This window comes from Pyxicephalus adspersus, chromosome 7, assembly GCF_032062135.1.
Source record: "Pyxicephalus adspersus chromosome 7, UCB_Pads_2.0, whole genome shotgun sequence".
NCBI classification, from domain to species: domain Eukaryota; kingdom Metazoa; phylum Chordata; class Amphibia; order Anura; family Pyxicephalidae; genus Pyxicephalus; species Pyxicephalus adspersus.
Window position 1 is genome coordinate 61,434,357 of NC_092864.1, and position 18,475 is coordinate 61,452,831.

Sequence of the window (18,475 nt, forward strand, 5' to 3'; positions counted from 1 at the left end):
CTCTGCTCATTTATAATAAATATAATAATATAATATTATTTGTACATAGAGTAAGCTTTACTACTATATTCTATTGTGCCCCAATCTCCAGGGAGTCAGGCACTTTCCTTTTGCTTTTTTTCTTCGCTTGCACACATAAAAAACACAAATCAGCAATATTTGATCTTGAAGAATAAGTCTAGTAAACCAGGCTAGTTTGTTCCTTTTGCTGTATTAGGCACTTTTATCCTCATTTATTTCATTGTTTAGGATTTCCTGCCATCTAGTGGACAAATTAGGGTATAAGTAATGCCATTTATTGCCAATTGGAAAAACTGCTAAAATGAACATGAATCCAAAAGTCATGAATGTATGCAAATAACAAATAGGGTAATAAATACTATTATATCATACCTGACTCGTAAACCCAACATTTTTAAAGTCTGTATTTAATTGGTTACATCATTAAAGTAATTTGCTTGCATTTATTAGTGGCCAACATTGCTTGCCGATCTTACTGCCCATGTTTGAGATTGACAATTTTATTCCCTATTGATAAAATGGCTCCTTCTGCGCATGCCTGAGATGCTCAGGCATGCACAGAAGGAGCAACCAGGAGCCTCAATGGATGTGTGACATAGGTACCCTGGGAGGCTCTGCGCTCCCATTCAGAATTAGGGGGCTGTGCTGCACCCTTTTTTTTAAGTGTGTTGAACTTAAAAATACCACAAACAAAATTTTTACTTTAAATAAAAAGGGTTATCTATCTTTTAATGTAAAGTGAAAATTCTGAGTTTAGGTATGCTTTAAGTTTGATGTAGGAATTTAGGTCTACTTGAAAATCAATAATAAACCAGATCAATAATATTATTATTATGACCTTTCAAGAAGCCCAGGAAGCAGGAGGTGGTCAGCAGTGGCTGAAATAAAAGTTTCCTTTAGGAGCAGTAAAGTTTAAATTCAATTTTGGGCGGATAAGTGACAAATGACTATAGACAGGGACTACAATGTGGCATCCAACTAAATGTCACTGGATGAGTGTAAGACGTTGTATTGATCAGGGACACCTCCATATTTGGATTTATAAGTAGGGATTGGGTGTCACTTTAGCACTATGCAAAGGTTACTGAACACTGCAGGTGTGAGCAAAAATTAATTCAAGCTGTGGTGACAATCTGTGCCCATCAAAAAAATGATATACGCTAAGATTCAAGATAATGAAATAATTACAAATGTTTTTAAAGTGGTTAATACCGAAAATTAAATATTATTAGTTATGTACTTTCAGCACCTTTAATATTTTTTATAAATAAAAGAAAGCCACCAAGATTATTTTCATATAATTTTTTTGTAAATGTGAAATATCATAAAAAACATGCTTACCATTTGATGGTCATTCACAATCATAAGTTCAATATATTTCATCTCTTCAAATACTCCACCACGTGCCTGTAATAGTAATACAAGGTATATAAATGAGCACTTTGAAATGTTACAGGTGGTCTTCATTCAAGAAACTACTAGGACCACTAATATGCATGATGAATACAACCTTGTTACAGTTTTATCATTTTGATTATTTTATCTGAGGAGGATAGAAGGAAGTGGAAAATTCAATTCAGCACCCCAACACGCACATTACCGCAGCACAGAATTGTGACCGGAAAAGACATATCTTACCGTTATCCATGCAAAGATCAAGGTAATTGGCAGAGCTTTGTTCACTCTCCATAGAACATGTAGGCATGTAGCTAACCCCTGGAGATTCCATTGAATAATAAAGACCCCCCACATGGTCAGAAGCTTAGAATATCAGCTGGATCACCTAACATTTTTGGATCATACACCATATTTGTTCTTATTTTACTACATTGCACAATGTTTGGTGACCTTGTAAACTAATACCACAAAACATGAAAACCTAGAATAATGACAAACAGGTTTACATTTTCTGCTTTCTAGGTCCTTGATAATTTATTTCAAGGATGGTGTTGACAACACACAGTAAAGCCAGACTTATTGTTCTACATTTGTAGTAACAAAACAGATTCAAACTGAAATTAATATGATTATTTTCATTTGGCAGATTACAGTTTATCTGCAGCTGTGTGATGTATTAATCTGTCAGCAACCCACAGTGAGATCCAATTGCTCAGTCTAAGCCTGATTAATCAATCAGCCAAACTGGAAACAGCTCATGCTATTTGGGGTTTAGCCAAAGTGAAAGGACTTGTCGAACAATGACCAGTATTCATAGCACAGGGACAATCAGTTTCAGTGATTTGGAACTCATAGTCTAGACATATGAATATGATATGCTCTTTCTTGCATACCAAATTCTTTTATGTAGTTTTATGTAATTGTTTTCACGCTGCTGACTGTATGCCTCCCAGGCATGGGTGGTGCAGCCTGACGCTACTATATATGGTGCTGACATTGACGTGTCTACTCCTTGGATGAAAACAGCCAACTGGGGATGCTCCAGATGCCACAGGGAAACAGTAGGAGCGAAATAGTTGGTTGTCCCAAATGTGATGTCTGAGGCAAAGAATATACATTACTTTAGTATACAATTATACTTAATGTATTCTATTAGAGAAAAGTGTGATGCTGACTGGTTTTATGATAATATACTGTGGTAGGTTCGGTGGTACTCTATAGAAATATATATATATACATATATATATATTACAATATTCACAGCTCCCAGTACATTAGTGTGATGATTAGTAGAAAGAATGCCCCCTACATTGCTGGCCAGTGCTAAGAATTTCACCATTACAGACAAAAAGAGATCTTAAAATTACTCATAGTGTAGGAGGAACTCTAAAGTTCCATGGAACCCCCATTGAGAAACACTGCTTTATAGTATTCCCTTTAAATTATTCCCCACTACTCAGTGACTAGGAGAGGTTGTGTAGGTAGGTAAAGTGGAGAGTGAAAGAGCTAGGCCAGTCCTTATAGGAAATGGATATGGGCTTTGAGTTGCTAAAGATCCAGATACCTGATGTGCAGTTTGTTGCTGTGCGTCTGGAAGTGGCCAACCATGTAGGTACACACTGGGGGTATGAAGAGTCCCAAACATATACAGTATTTCACAATACTAGTACTGTTAATTTAGATTTTTAGGTCAGCAGTTTTCAGGAAAAGTATAATTATTCTCAAATAGTTCACCAAAGCATAGTGTGTATACTCACACTGACTGTCCTTTTCCTTCTGCTTCTCACCCACTGTGTTTGTGCAAAAAATGGCAGCTGACTGTTTACATCCGTATCAGAGTCTGTCAGGAACATTAATATAATATATTAATCATTATGTATACATAAAACATTTACTTTTTTACAAAGGTTAAAGGCACACCCTATCTTGCTGCAGGGATTGTGTTTTGAAAGTGCAGCTACTCTTCAAAACTGTTCCATAACCCTGAATCCCAAAATGCCACACTCAATATGGAAAAGTAAATTGTGCTTCTATGTTTCTATTATTTTATATATTTTTAAGGCCCAGCCCTATCTTGTTACATAGTCTTTTTTACAGGTAGCAATATAATTTGGCAAATTGTTTTTGTCAATTTGAACTTTCTGTATATATATATATATATATATATAGGTGTGAAATACAAACTATCAAAAGTCTTTGAGATGCAAAATAAAGTAACAAGGAGACTCCTAATGATTTTTATATGGACCCCAATGCAATTAGTATTCTCCTTTTAGAGGTAGAGGTAGAATTTAAAAGTATACCCACCATAGATTTACTGATGAATGAAAAATCTATCATTATGGGCAAATCTTTTTTTATTGGCATTTTGAAAATAAAATACAAACTTGTCAGTCAGAATACAATGAGGAAGTCGTAATAGTAATAAAAGATAGAACAACATAACATCATTCATAAAACTATATATAATAGACAAATAATGAATCACATAAGAGAGAGGGAATCAGGGAACAAAGGGAAAACAACTAATGGGGTACCTAGGCGAGATGGTGGGGAAGAGGATACGTGGAGTCAAGGACTCAGTCTATTGGTGAGTGAAAGGGAGGAGGAGTACATTAGCCAAATGGGCCAGCAAGAGGTGGTGGCCTCAAAGTGGTCATCGTCCATTGCTATCAGTTCCTTTAGTCCCAAAGGGAGAAGGGGCAGGTCAGGGGATATAATGGGATGAGCGGTCTGGCAGATGAGAAGAAGTAACCATACAAAAGTTTTTTCCTGAGATGCCAGCCAGGCAGTAATGATAATAGGACAATTTTAGGGAAAGTGCCTAAAAAATGATTGTACAATTCTGAGCATACTGAGAAAATCTCCCGCCAGAAGGGCTGTATACCTGGACATGACCATTATATAAGCAGATATTTTTCTTTATCACTCCTGCACGTTCAATATGTATAGGGTTGGGCAGGGAAGATGCGGTGTAGTGTAACCGGGTCTCTATAACATCTTGTAAGGATATTGTAGTTTTTTTCCTGGAGCTAGCAAGTGACAGACGTCTTGTGCATTAATGCAAAGATCTTTTGCCAGCCAAGGTCTGGGATGGTTTGGCCTAGATCCCTATGCCAATCTTGGACATATCTAGGGAAGGTGCCCACATTGGCTCTCAACAGTGATTTATACATTGCAGAGACCATGTGGCGGGAGGGTCTGAGGAGCAGCACAATTTCTCAATCACCGTTAATGGTCTATGTAATTGGGTTAAGGAGTGTAGGAGTTTTAAAATGGAGTTCAACTGATACTGAAGCAACCACTGCTTCCCTGAGGGGGAAGGGGCAAATTGTAGGGGAGAGGATGGAGACCATAGGGGGAATGGGGGAATTCAATATTATAAGTATGATAAAGCATTATTATATCCACCAAGAGCTGGGGACCCTAGGGGTATACCTGGTTTATCCATCAATAGTAGGTTACCCTAGGGGGAATGGGGGAATCTAATAAAAGTATGATATTGCATTGTTTTAGGCTATTCATTTCTACAGAAAAACTATAAAAAAAAAATGTAAAAACAATGCATAACAGAAGGTGAGTGTGGCTTACCTAAATGAGGTGGTACACTAGGAATTTGGGATCCTGGAGCTTTCTCTATGACATGGGGACGACTTGTGCTTTCCTGAAGAACAACAAATGCTGGTCCAAATCAAATAAGAAGAAGCTGGAATAATGCAGGTTCATTAAGGAGCCTGATAACCTCCAATAACAATATCACAAATACTGTATGTTTTCAGTTTGTGATCAATTTAACTGCTTGTACTGCATCACTTTCAAGTCGTTCCTTCATTTCTTGAACCAAATCTAAATTTTAAAATTACCGTATTTTTCGGACCATTAGACGCTCCGGACTATAAGACGCACCAGGTTTTCCCACAAGGGAAAACAAGAAAAAAAAAATTGATTTGATTTCCCCTGAGATCCAGCGTGCGGCACTTGTGCCCGCCCATGAAGGCGGCGCCGATCGGCATTCATCAAAGTAAAAAAATATGCCCCTGTACCTCTGCATTCGGACCATAAGACGCACCCTGATTTTCCCCCCACTTTAGGAGGAAAAAAAGTGCGTCTTATGGTCCGAAAAATACGGTACACATACATACTTTTATAGGTGGACTCACAACATAGCTGAAAAGTATATGATTATTAAACTACAAGCTTAGGCTTCTGTAAAAATATTAATATTGATACTTACCTGCTCGCTGACGACATTCCCCATGGAGATCCAGCGTTAGTCCTCTGCCAGGCTAAATGAAACTGGCTGTACAGTATATGTTTCATGTGTGCCCATGACTTTAGTGACTCACCCCTAAATAGGGTGCATGGGAATGGTGCAAATCATAGGGATGCTCTGCAGGATTCTCAATCTGTGCTCCGCTGGAGAAAGAGGTTAAACCTGATAGACAGACCAAACCAAGGACACCTGGAAAAATTTATGTATGGAGATTTTTAAAAAAGTCAGGGGTTTTCTTAAAAGGGGTGCCCAAACATGGTGGAGGGGTAGTTGCTGATCACAGATTTCAATAAACTTAAACAAAACAGGATTCCTAGGACTTCCTGCTACAAGCAGCCATGTCAGCTCATTATAGTCCAGATAAAGCTTGGGGGATTGTTGTCAGCCTTCGCCTTCACATCTCCCGGCTCCCACTGGTCTATAGTTTTTCCCTGGTGTTTTTAAAACTGATGTGTAATCAGACAGAAATTAGTATAAGTATAGCAGTAAGACATTATATGCTTGATTTATTAAAGCTCTTCAAGACAGAGGAAGATAGACTATCATAGGAGAACCTGGGTGATCCAGCAAACCTAGAATGGATTACCTAATAATCATTTTGGCAAATGTTTTCCATCCTATAATAGTTCACCTTTATGCAAATAACTGCATAATTTATATTTTAAATCAGTAAAAACAGTTGTTTGGCAACTTAATAATTAAAAAATACTTTTATGAAAACCTGAAAAAGTTCCTTACATTTTCACATAGGCTGGGCAAATTGGGGTTTAGGTTTTCCCATAAGATGCATCCGGAAGGCAGTGAACTACCTAGGCTTTTCAGGACCATGAAGTGATGGAGATTTATTTTTTTCTATCATTTATCTTCCTAATGAAAAATGTTCCACTTTTTACTGCATTCATGTTATAAGCCACCAGCAGGGCTGTGCAAATTTACTTTGCCCATTTACTTTACTTTGCCCATGTACCCATTTACTTTACCATTTTTACCACTTTTTTGGGGAAAAAAGTAAAGGACTTTTGAAAAAGAAATAGTAAAAACGTATTCATGCTAAATTTATCTAAGCTGTTTCTAAGCACATAATGTGTGGTGTCATGATCTATGCCTCTGTCTATAAGATTAATGTCTTAAGCAATAAGAAATGTTCTGCAAAGGACCAAGAACAAAGTAATAATGGTGACTGCATGTCTAGTACCAATAATAAATAAAGGGTATAGCTAAGCATTTTGCCTTTTTTTTCTCAGTAATTCAACCCATGCCAAGCTTTATAGTATGATTTCCCCTATTATAAATTCAGCATTAGTATGTATTTTTTTTTTACTGTTTTGGTTTTTGAATTTTACAGAAAAAGGGATATATAAAGAGAACACAAAAGAGATTTCTTAAAACAAAAAAGGTCAATTTAGGCATCTTTCTGATGTTCTTAGTGGTACGTGGTCATCTATTGGCCTTGGTCATAAGATGCCCCATTGAATGGAGCCATCAGGCTCAATATACAAAAAAAATACAAATGAGAGAATGAGAAACAAAACAAGTAGCACATGGGAAATCTTAGCAGAAATTCCTAATGTCATATGATGCTTATATTAGTGTGGATACTTACAGTGTTGTGATTTAGGTCCACTGGATGTATGGTATATGTGTGGGTTCCATCATCAAACATTCCACTATTAAAAAAAATAAATAAGTATTTGGGCTAACATAAAATATTTTACAATCTCAATTATTAAAATGCAGCTGACACTGAAATCCAAAGATAAATTGGCAATAAAAAATTTGCTAAAATATTTGTAATATATGTAAATGGCAAAATTTATTACCAGCTTAAAATAATAGGATAAAAGTGTCTACCTGTTTTAAAAGATAACAGTTTGATGAAATGGGCATACAATAGCCCCCTGGCATCAGGTCGGTGAACATGCAGAATCCATTTGGCTCATATATCCATCAGAGGTCTTCTATTACAGCAGCAGAGCGGAGTTGGAAGTTCTGACAAGAACTCCTTACTGGCATCTCCAAAATTGTTCTTGCCAGTTGAATAGCAGCCAAAAATGCTTCTTACTACACCGGAATTTTTCATCTAAGAAAACTCCCTGGAGTCTTGATAGAGACAACTTATCCCCCTAACTAAGACAGGAAGATTATTCATCACTGAGGAAAGCAGGTGTGTCTAGCTTGCTACAACTGCTTCAAAAACTCTGCATTGACCTCATCTTCCCTGTACAAATTTAAATGGAAATAAAATCCTTAAATTCCTTAAAATTAAGGAAAAATCAGACATATTGGGGGAACACTAAAGATTACGGTTGTTATTTTTTGATGATTTTACAGTTAAGTGGAAAACCTCTGAATATTGCAATGTCACCAAAAATGCTTGGGGTGGGGAAGATGGTGTTGGTCTGGGTGGCCTATGGGAAAATGTTCCAAAAAGGAAGAATTTTTTTAAAAAAAGTACTTAAATTTTGGTTAAAAACAGTTTTTTGAAGCCCGCGGGTTAATTGGCATTGGAATTTAGCTCATTGTTATTTCTGTACTTTGACCTACAATATGTTTTTCTCTCTAAATAAACTGACAATGTTCCTTTAAACGTGACATTTTATTTCATTCCCAAATCACAAAAACTTATAATAGTATGCCAGACCTTTCTTCAGAGATAAAACTTTGCTGGCCATGAAAACGGAGGGGTGCAGGGCAAAACAATTTTCACTGGTTCATAAAAATGATAATTCTACAGTTTTTCTTTAGTTTCATTCAAAACAAATTGAGGTCTGGGACCTCTATGACATGTAATATCATCTAAGAGCTTTCAATGTTTTTTTGGGAACTCTGGCCACAAGATCTTGGTAGCAGAGTTTCTAGGTTTACCCACTGGGTATGTCCTTCCACTTACCCCAGTTGCATTATCCATTTATTTATATTGCAGAGCATCTAGCTGATGGATGATAGAAAGTCTAAATTTGGTAAAAATGGCAAAAACATACACTGCTTGCCCATTAAAAGTCCACAAGCATGTTTTAGTTGCTCAAAAAATTAGGTCGGCTGACTACCTGAATGTACAAAATGACCAAGCCCTGATGACATGAGCATATGCCAAGATGTCAGAGACAGAATTCATCAGGCTCGAATTGAGAAAGAGTGATTCAGGGAGCATGAGACATCTTTTTTTTACATGGAATGGTCACCACAGAGTCCAGACCTTAACCCAATGAGAATCTTTGGGATAGAGAAGACTTCAGACAATGACCTGACTCTGAGTTCATCAATACAAAATCCTAGTGAAAAATTAATGCAGCTCCAGGCAGAAATAAATGTGACACTTTTTTGGCCACGAAGTGTAAAATTTATTAGAGAGTCAGTCCAGCAAAAACCTTAGACCTGTTTCAGTACTCTGTACTCTGTTACTGCTATTTCTCTGCTAAGCCTGCAGATAACATACGTTTGTTACATGTACAGGCAGCAGCCTGAAAAAGAAGCCCAATGTTCAATTTTTACTACGCTGGACGTTTCATTTCCTATCGGTGCTAATTGTGATGTATGAAAACCAAAGTAGCTGAATTTCCTTTTAAAACATGGGGGCTTGTACAGTATAGTAATGTTAGTGCAATACATATGGTTAACCAAAAGGGACATTTTTCTCAATAAAATTAGAATTTCATTTTGCGCCCCACTCTACTGCAGGACAAATGTAATTCTGCTGCAAAGTGCTTGGGACAGCTCACTAAAGAAGCCGAAATACCATAAACGTGAAACTAGAAATACGGCACCAATCCTTTAACAATGAGTAGTTTATTAAATGTACTAAATTGCATTTCAAATGTTGTGTTCATCTTCCTTACTGTAAACCATTGCAAGTAGATATTGCTACTCTTGAATTCTTCACACCTCTGATGGTACCATGATAATAGCAGTGCTCTCCTCCCTATGGAAAACAAAAAAATGCTCACGGGTAAGAAGTCAATATAAATTCAAGCTAACTCTTAATGAAAACATTTTGTCTGCCATAGGAATAAGGTAGTAAAGATATATTGGTAAGTTAAATATCAGCTGTGAGCTCACTGTTGAGGTTCATTCCCATTGGCTGGTTGTTGTCAGGGCCAGAGCCACCACCACTGAGAATCAACAGCCAACGGAAATGCTACCGAATGAATGTTATCAATGAACACCCAACAGTTTACATTCCATTTCCACTAGCTCCACCTCTAACTCTACATTTCTATTGGTTCTGCCCCTGACCCAGACATCAGCCAATGGAAACACTGCCTTCTGTGTACTTTCTCTGTGTGTTCAAAGATGTTATCCACTTTGCCAACAAATCTGTTAGCAAGTTTAGACTTGACTTGTTCAATGTCAGTTTCTATCCAACCCGAAAACAAATTGAACCTGAACAGATTTGCCAATCACTATGCGTCTCTGCAGAACAAAAAGTCGGTTGCAAGGGCCATCTATTTTGCTGATAACCAGGATTATTAGACTCAGGAACTAATATCCCCCAACCAACCAAAATTGCTTTTTAGTGGGGGTTAGAAACAGTTTTCACAGGAAAATTGCCTGATTTATTAAGGCTCTGGAGATGATAAACTATAAAGAGTGAACTTGAGTGATCCAGCAAACCTGGAATGGATGTGGTCCAGGACTGAAAACATTTGCCAATAATAGCAAATGTTTACCCAGGATAGTCTATCATCTTCAGTCTTGGAATACTTTAGGCCCAGGCCCAATGTTGTTGAGCACATTGTTTCCAAGCTGTTGGTCTACATGTCTTTTGATTATCTTTTTTAACCTGCTGCAAAGACAAGCAGGAATTTTCATATGCAAAAATATACACATCCTTTAGTTATATATCTAATACATCCTTTAGATAGACATCTAATGCTAAATTGTAAGCAGATATAAAAACACTTAATAATACAATTCTGTAATTAATATTCATCAAGAAAACTCTGTACAGCAGGACTGGAGAGTAACAGGAATAACACAGATAGGAAGGAATTGCTGACTGGTAAAAGCTACCTATAGGCAATCTCCCCTGAACATGCATTGTTGGTGCAATCATTTTTTATCTTTTCAAAAAAAAAATAACCAATATTTTTTTTTTATTTTCCATCCTTCTTGGTTTTAGTGATCATGCATATAAATTATCTGATTGTTTCAGATAAAAAACATTTGAGTGATATCATTATCTTTTTATAAAAAATATCATATACAAATCCTTATACAGGACATTGGATTAGCACTATGTGGACATTCTCAAATAATCATTTATGGTACCTAGGTTCATGAATCAGCAACTGCAGTTTTTAATGGCGCAGCACTCTTCTGAGCCACTTTGCATTGTACTATTACATTTTATATTGCTTTTGTACTTGATCCACAGAAAAAGCTGTGTGACATGATTCTGTAAATCTTTTCAGACATGTAGACATATGTATATATGACTGATACATAGTACACAGCTGCTGAGCATATTACAAACAAATCGATTTAAATACAGTACTTAAGTTTGGATTTGCCATCCGATTTAAGTAAAAGTTTGTAGTTCCTTTATCTAATGCTTCTGCTTGTTATGTTTTATTGTAGTAAAGTACTTATTGTATACAACTGTTTACTTTTAGGCTTACTATTTTTTTTTTTTTGTGGAATGGTTTCTGTTATGCTTTTTTAAACAAAATGTAATAAAGCAAAGACAGGTTCAAAATACACAAATGCTCAACATCTAACATAATTGTACAACAATCAGGAGCTGTGCATGCACTTTTTAATTCTCCATGGCTTCCCAGGTGCTGCACACCCAGAGTGCTAACTTTGCAAATACTGATTTTCAGCAGTTATATGCTATATGATAGCATATATATGCTATATGAGTTATATATATGCTATATGAGTTATATGATATATATATATGTATGGTGTTCTGTTGACCAAAGAACAAGGATTATTGTGCTAAGATAAATAAAAGGGAGATGGGGGGTGGGATGGTATGCAAAGAAGATACAAAACGGTGTGTAAACAGCATTTGAATTGAACTTGTAAGGTGAATTGACAGGTTTAGTTCTCTTTGCTAAAGTCATATCTAGAATAGTTAAATCAATGAACTAACAATACATAAATAAACCCCTTTTGTGTTTCCCCATGTCTTAGATTTTCAAGACAAAAGTGTTTTTTGCTTATGTTTCACATATGGGGCAAAGATGACTTGTAAAGTATAATGGAAGGCGATAATCTTTAATTCAAACATGTATAGCATATTGAAGCTAAATTACCTTGTTAAGTTTTGGCTTTCCTTCATCATACTCAATCTCCACATATTCAGAGGACAACAGACCACTGCAACAGACAAACAAACGACAAACAATAGCACAAGTTAGATTACCATTAGACATATTGGACCATAATGACAAGGATAAGGATATTATGAATTTTTAGGAATAGTACTAATACACCTAGAGCTGTATTTTTAAAACAGGAAAACATGGACCTGGGAAATTCCCACAGGGGAATGTTTGAGGGAATATCTGATTTCCTGTTTTATAAATGGAGCCCCTTTTTAAAATTTCAGATGCTTCTGCGCATTGCACCTTGGGTCATGTCTACTAAGATATGTTGGGATGACCCTGAGTGGAGGCACGTCAATTCAGACATCAGAGAAAGACCTGTAGTCATTAACACAAACTGGGTATTATATACTGTAGCTATCTGTTTCATGTTCAGAACTCATCATTTGGCAGAAGGAAGTCTTCCAGAACCAGCTTACTTAGCAGCCTAGAGCTGTCTTGAGACCATGATCCACATGTAAACTGATTCTTGAAGATGTAAATGGATTTATTACAATAAACCTTTAGAAACACCCATCACTTAAAGTGAGACCATGTTCTAGTTTACATAATACACTTTCTTTATCACAAAAAAATCAGTGCCTACCATAAAAGAGTTACCCTTAGACCTAAGATTCTCAGTTGTTCCCTGCATTTATATCATCAAATCAAATTATTGGTTTCCTGTTGCTTCAACTGAATTTTCACCCATTTTTCCAGGTGTAGATAAAACAATGATTTACAGACAAAGGATTTAAGAGCAAAGAAACTATAAATTATGATTTTGACTCTTAAAAAAATCATTCTGAAAAAATATTAAACCTTTTGGTTAATGTACAACACCTATAGTTACTGGGGTCTGCCAATCAGATCTATAAATTTACCTTTTTTATATTCATCCATTAGAAGTCACAAATATCTCAAGGGTCTCTATACATTTAAATGTATGGCTTGTAAATTTCTGTTTTAGGATTAAAAATACATGTTTTGTATAGTATAACGATAACACCAAATCCACAAATTTATTTTAAAGTATATTTGGTAATAAAAATGATGTAGCACCCTTTATATCTATATTGCCAACCAGTGCACCTCACCTGACCTTTTTTAGTCTGCACTCTACTCTGAATTAGCACTCAACAAGAAAATGCACTCTGCAACCTGGCAATTGAAAGAGCAGAAGCCACAGGCAATGACTGGGACTAAAATAGAACACACTTAAGCACTTCAGAGCTCATACGGCTGAATGAATCATCATTATTGGTTAAGCCAGAAGCTTTCTAGTTGTTACAGAATATTCTGCCTTATATAATTAATTTTCTGTATTACTATAAGCAAAATATGGTGGTCAGTCATGTGTTTTCTATCTAACAGAAGAAGATCCTACAGATGGTGCAACCTTTATCTTTTTTATTTTTGAGTTAAATTCCAAGGTACAGACAAATCAATTCCAAGCTAGTAACCATTTGTGTGATCATAGAACACATCCACAGGGCATGATCCATTTGGTAAATATTATACTGCCAGGCTCATAGACATGTATGCTTGCAACCCTAAATATGAATGCTTTGTATTGCACATTGTGTTAGCTCTGTAAAGCAATGGAATTTAACTTAAACCTTCTCAGAAATTTCAAAAATCTTTTTATGTTACATTTTAACATTGACTTTTATGAATGCTGCAATCACATTCTATCTTGTCATAATGACATCCATTGTGGTCACTGCAGCACCTATCGTGTAAATATGTAAGTAGCTGGTGTATCATTTCCACTGAGGGTTTCCCACCACTTTCTTTTTGATAATAATCACCAGGATAGTGGCTTAAGGATACTTTATCCAATCTGGAAACAGACAGCAATAAAAACCTCACAGAAGTTCCAATCCTTTTCTATTTTATTGTTCCATATGGTCTTACTGGGGTTGTTTGTCATTGTGTCCTGTATTTATACTACAGGAAGTAAGAAGACACCTATAAACTGAGGGACATAAACATGAGCATTGGGACCAATGAGGGCTACATAATGAGTATGCTGCCCCCCAAAAAAAGTATCCAACTCACTCTCTGCCCTTCCTATTTATTAATCTACCCAATTATGAATCTTGTCTTTAAGCTCACAATTTAGCCCAGATAAAGAGAAATGATTGTTGCCTCAGAAATATGTTGAAATAATATGGTAAGAAATAGAGTACATTTAGTCCCCTACATACATACATACAAAATACATATGAAATAGGGACTGTAGGTTTGTTCTTAAGCTGAAGCTCTGTTCATATCTAGGAGTCGTCCATATGTCAGATTTCCTTAACTTAGGACTACCTGTATTTTAAAAGAACATAGCCCACTTCCTTTATTTTTTGTCTTTTGTTTTATCAATATAAGGCTTGAATAGTCAGAAGCTATATAGGCAGGTCTACCAGTCATTTCAAAGAGATAAGAAAGCTTTTGCAATCCTCTTATAGCTCCCCAACCTGCTATAAATATAAAAAGGGTCCTTTTTATTAATGAGAAAAGCATAACCCTCCATAAATTGACAGATAGGCCAAACTTTATCCGTGATCCAACAGCTCATTTGTCCACTTTTACCCAATTATTACAAGCGGTGCTTGGAATTGTCACTTATCTTGTAAAAATCAAATTGTGATTTCCTGGCTTTCAATGAGACCAAATCTTTCATTAAACTCAGGTTTCCTTTAACACAGACCTAAGAAAGGAATGGATTAGCAGGACATGTCAATACAAAATACTATTACTAATTCAATCAAAAAAAGAGACACAGAGTTGGTTTTACGGGCTAAAAAAAAAAAAAAAAAAACACTGGGTGTGAGCCTATTTTTTAGGTTTCTACAATGTTAATAGCTGGGACATTTTCAAAATGTTCTGCTATTTTCATATCAGTTTACTCTGTGGTCTTAACATAAATCTAAAAGTATTTTTTCTAAAAACGTTGTACTTTGTTTTGTCAATAAACCATCAGATCTCCAATTTATATAGTTACTGATAGAAACCTGGGAATAATTCTTATTTTATAGTGGACAGAAAACAAAACAATTGTAATTCCATTTTATCAACCACACTTAGACCCCTTTCAGAATTTCGGTGGAAAATTGCAGTGTTAGCTGCTCCTAGGCACCTAACAAACTGCTGCTAGGTGCCCAGAAGCCACAAATTGCACCACAGGTTAACGTAATTGCACACATTGCCCTTGAGTTTGCGGCAATAATGTTTTTCTTCCAGAGGAGGAAGAGCAACTGTGTTTCCACCTGGGGTGCACATACCAGGATTACAATGTAGGTACACAATTAGGAGACAGTTGTCACTCTATAACAAGGAGTGTCTGAGCAAGGAAGCTTACAGCAGGATTCTTAGGTATTTAATTTCAAAGGACCTTGAAATTAAGGTTAAGGTTTTAAACAAATTCAAGTTTTAATAATGGGGTTTACATATACTTTAATCTCATCAGCGCAATTAATTTACAAGGACGTGTTATTTCAATTTTTGTCATAATTGCCCCTATGGCTATGAAATTGTTAATGTAATATGGATGGTGGTTGTTTTTAAAGAGAGTGAGGAACATCTGGACATATTATTCTCTGATCTCTGCCTAAGTGTCTGCTGCAATGCCCAATGGACTTCAATGGGATAAATTAATTGCTTTGCAGCACAGCAAACCAGTAATGCTGTTACCCTGGCAGTGTGGAGATCTGCACCTGCTTATACCATCTGCGTGACCTGATGGTGCAGGGCTCAAAGTCCCAGCATGGCTGACCTTCATCTTTCTCTGGGACAAATACATTTGTCTGCTACCAGTTAAGTGTGTAAAACAAAGAAATACAGGCTAAGTCAGCCCAAAATGTACAAAGATCATCATTAATATGAATGGTTTCAATTATTTCACAACCCTCAAGCCTTATTTAAATTAAAAGAAAAAACCTTTTTCCATATATATATTATATATATATATATTCTCATGCATTTTTAATAAAGAAAACACCAAATTTGGAACATTACCTGATTGCAACTTATGTTATTTTTAAAACTCAGCAAATCAAAATCAGCAAATCTTAAATGTTGTTCACCAATGTCTCATGTGCTTTTCAACACCTGCATTTCCTGTTTAGTACATGATCAGCATCATCTAAGACCAACCCAAGAGTTTGCTTTTACATTGCTGAAAAAATGTTAAAACTTTTAGTTTAGTTTATAAGAACAAAATCTTTATTTAGAAAAGAAAAATGATAAAACTGATGACATTGGTGTGTATATCTCCGATGCCACAAGATACATCAGATGATTGTCTCTGGTGAGCCTGACATGTGTACAGCAGTCACCTGACAGTGAACAACTGCAATACAAGCCAATGGAGAAGAGCACATCGGGGTGCTACTCGCTCTTTCTCCCCCATCTCCATAGAACAGAATGGCGCATGTACAGCACTCGTTCGTCCACCTGTCACTCTTTTGTCACTAGAAACTACCAGGAAAGATCATTTTTAGAGACAAATATTGAACGTGTGTATGCTGCCATACACTTCAAAAGACCACCGCTCTTAATTATTGTTTGTTATTATGAGTGATTCCAAACAGTACAGATTACCAATCTCTTAATGTTAAATTCCAGAAATAAAGTAAGTCTACCCTTGCAGTGGGGCTATGCCACATCCTTGTTTCCCTTAGCACATTGCACACTCTGACACTGTGGACTACTGGTTCTGTATTGTAGAGCATTACATTGAAGCCCAAAGCCAGACCATGGAACATCAGAGAAAATAGTCTGCAAGGGACCAATGTTACAGAGGACCAGCCATCAACATTGAGGGTAACCCCACTGCAAATAGGATTGGTTTTACCTATAGTTAGGTTTTAAAGCTATTGACATGACTATGGTTTTTGTAAAGCTCTGTGTTATGTTGGCAAAATATAAATACTGTGTAATAATAATTATTATAATATAATAGGATTTATGGAAGGACAGAATAGAAAAGGGTTAACATATTTGTCACCTTTTTACTACATTGAGGATATCCCAGTGTCCCAGTGATATCCACACTAAAATAATTCATGCTGTGGAATCCTGAGTGATTTCATTGGCAAAATTATATTTTCGCACCCTATTTTTGCAGTCCATAACATAGGTCATAAAGCAATGATTGGTTTACATTAATGAATGACATGATTGATATTGGGTATACTCCTGAAAACATAAATAAACAATACTTTAAAAATTGATATTCTATATACTTGAATATAAACCTTACTAAAAGCTACTTTTTTGACCTGAGAATACAGTAAACCTACTTTGATAAACCTAGGGCACAAAATGCATTCATACATTCAAAACAGTACATAAAAAAATGCCAACAAAATGAACACATATAAATACATCCACAGTTTGTTATTTGGGTTTATTTTTTAAACAATTATTTAAAAAGCAAAGGAAAAAAAATTGACCTAATCAATATTTTTTCCCCCCATCTTACATGGTAAAATATTGTGTATTCCAAGTTATTATGGGTCATTTGTTCTTAAGTGATCTTTTATGGCATTTTGGAGGCATAAAATTTCAGTTTCTACTCAAGTTTATGCAGTACATATTTGTTTGTGTGTTTATTGAAATATTGCAGTTTTTCACAGTTTCCGCATTTTAATTCACATTTAACACACTGTGGAAAATAGGTAAGGGGTGGCTCTGGTATGGAATCACATCAAAATCACTTTTTAAGACAAGCTTTGGCACCTATTTATTGCAAAAGAGAAATGATTTAGTAAGAGATATACCAGAAGCCACATCCTCTGGGAAAACATCTGGATTTATTTTTTAAAGGGAACAAATGTTATACCATTATTCAGAGCATAAAGGTTTTTAGGATGAGAAAAAGTTGCATTAATTTACATTATGTCTACGATTCTTCCTTTTGGAGGTTATCTAATATTCTCTTTGTAGCTCTCTTCAGCTGTCATCTCCAATAGTGTGAGAAGCTATTTTGTCTCTAATGTACGGCCCTGAGGTGTACTGAGCTGCAATTACGGTATATGTATCTGCAGTCTCCTAGACACTACACTCTGGGATACTTATCTCTTCAATGAAGCATAATGGAGCATAACACATCTTTGTGATCAATAAGGTATGGCCGGAAACAGGAGACATAAGGTAGATACAACCCATTCTATTAAACTGTCAGATAAGATAACTGATTACTTTATATGTTATACATTTTACCATTACTGTTTCAAATCATCTTCAGGAACAAATTTCTAAATCTTCATTAGGTAATTGGTTGTAATGGTTTCCTAATCGTAAACATTCGCTTTTATTACAATCACTTAAAGAAAGAGGAGATTTAAACTTGTTTTTTCGTTTGGGTATTTTTTACTGCATAGTATATTTGGATATCACACTGACATAGGCAAACCTAAACAATGGCATCCTTCTGATCAAGCTGACAGCTCACAACCATTTTGTGGACTCATTT

The 18,475-nt window shown here is 35.8% G+C and overlaps 1 protein-coding gene across 3 annotated transcripts in view; it reads right to left on the bottom strand.

Annotated features, from left to right (window-relative positions):
- ADAM23 (ADAM metallopeptidase domain 23) overlaps positions 1 to 18,475 on the bottom strand; it is a 113,337-nt gene that overhangs the window by 45,966 nt on the left and 48,896 nt on the right. For all 3 annotated transcript variants that reach the window (XM_072418704.1, XM_072418705.1, XM_072418706.1), the window contains exons 4-9: positions 11,953 to 12,016; positions 9,529 to 9,611; positions 7,296 to 7,359; positions 5,011 to 5,083; positions 3,177 to 3,259; positions 1,363 to 1,428 (exon numbers count right to left, since the gene is read on the bottom strand). In XM_072418704.1, the coding sequence (XP_072274805.1) occupies positions 1,363 to 1,428; positions 3,177 to 3,259; positions 5,011 to 5,083; positions 7,296 to 7,359; positions 9,529 to 9,611; positions 11,953 to 12,016 (433 nt within the window). The remainder of the gene's footprint in view (positions 1 to 1,362; positions 1,429 to 3,176; positions 3,260 to 5,010; positions 5,084 to 7,295; positions 7,360 to 9,528; positions 9,612 to 11,952; positions 12,017 to 18,475) is intronic.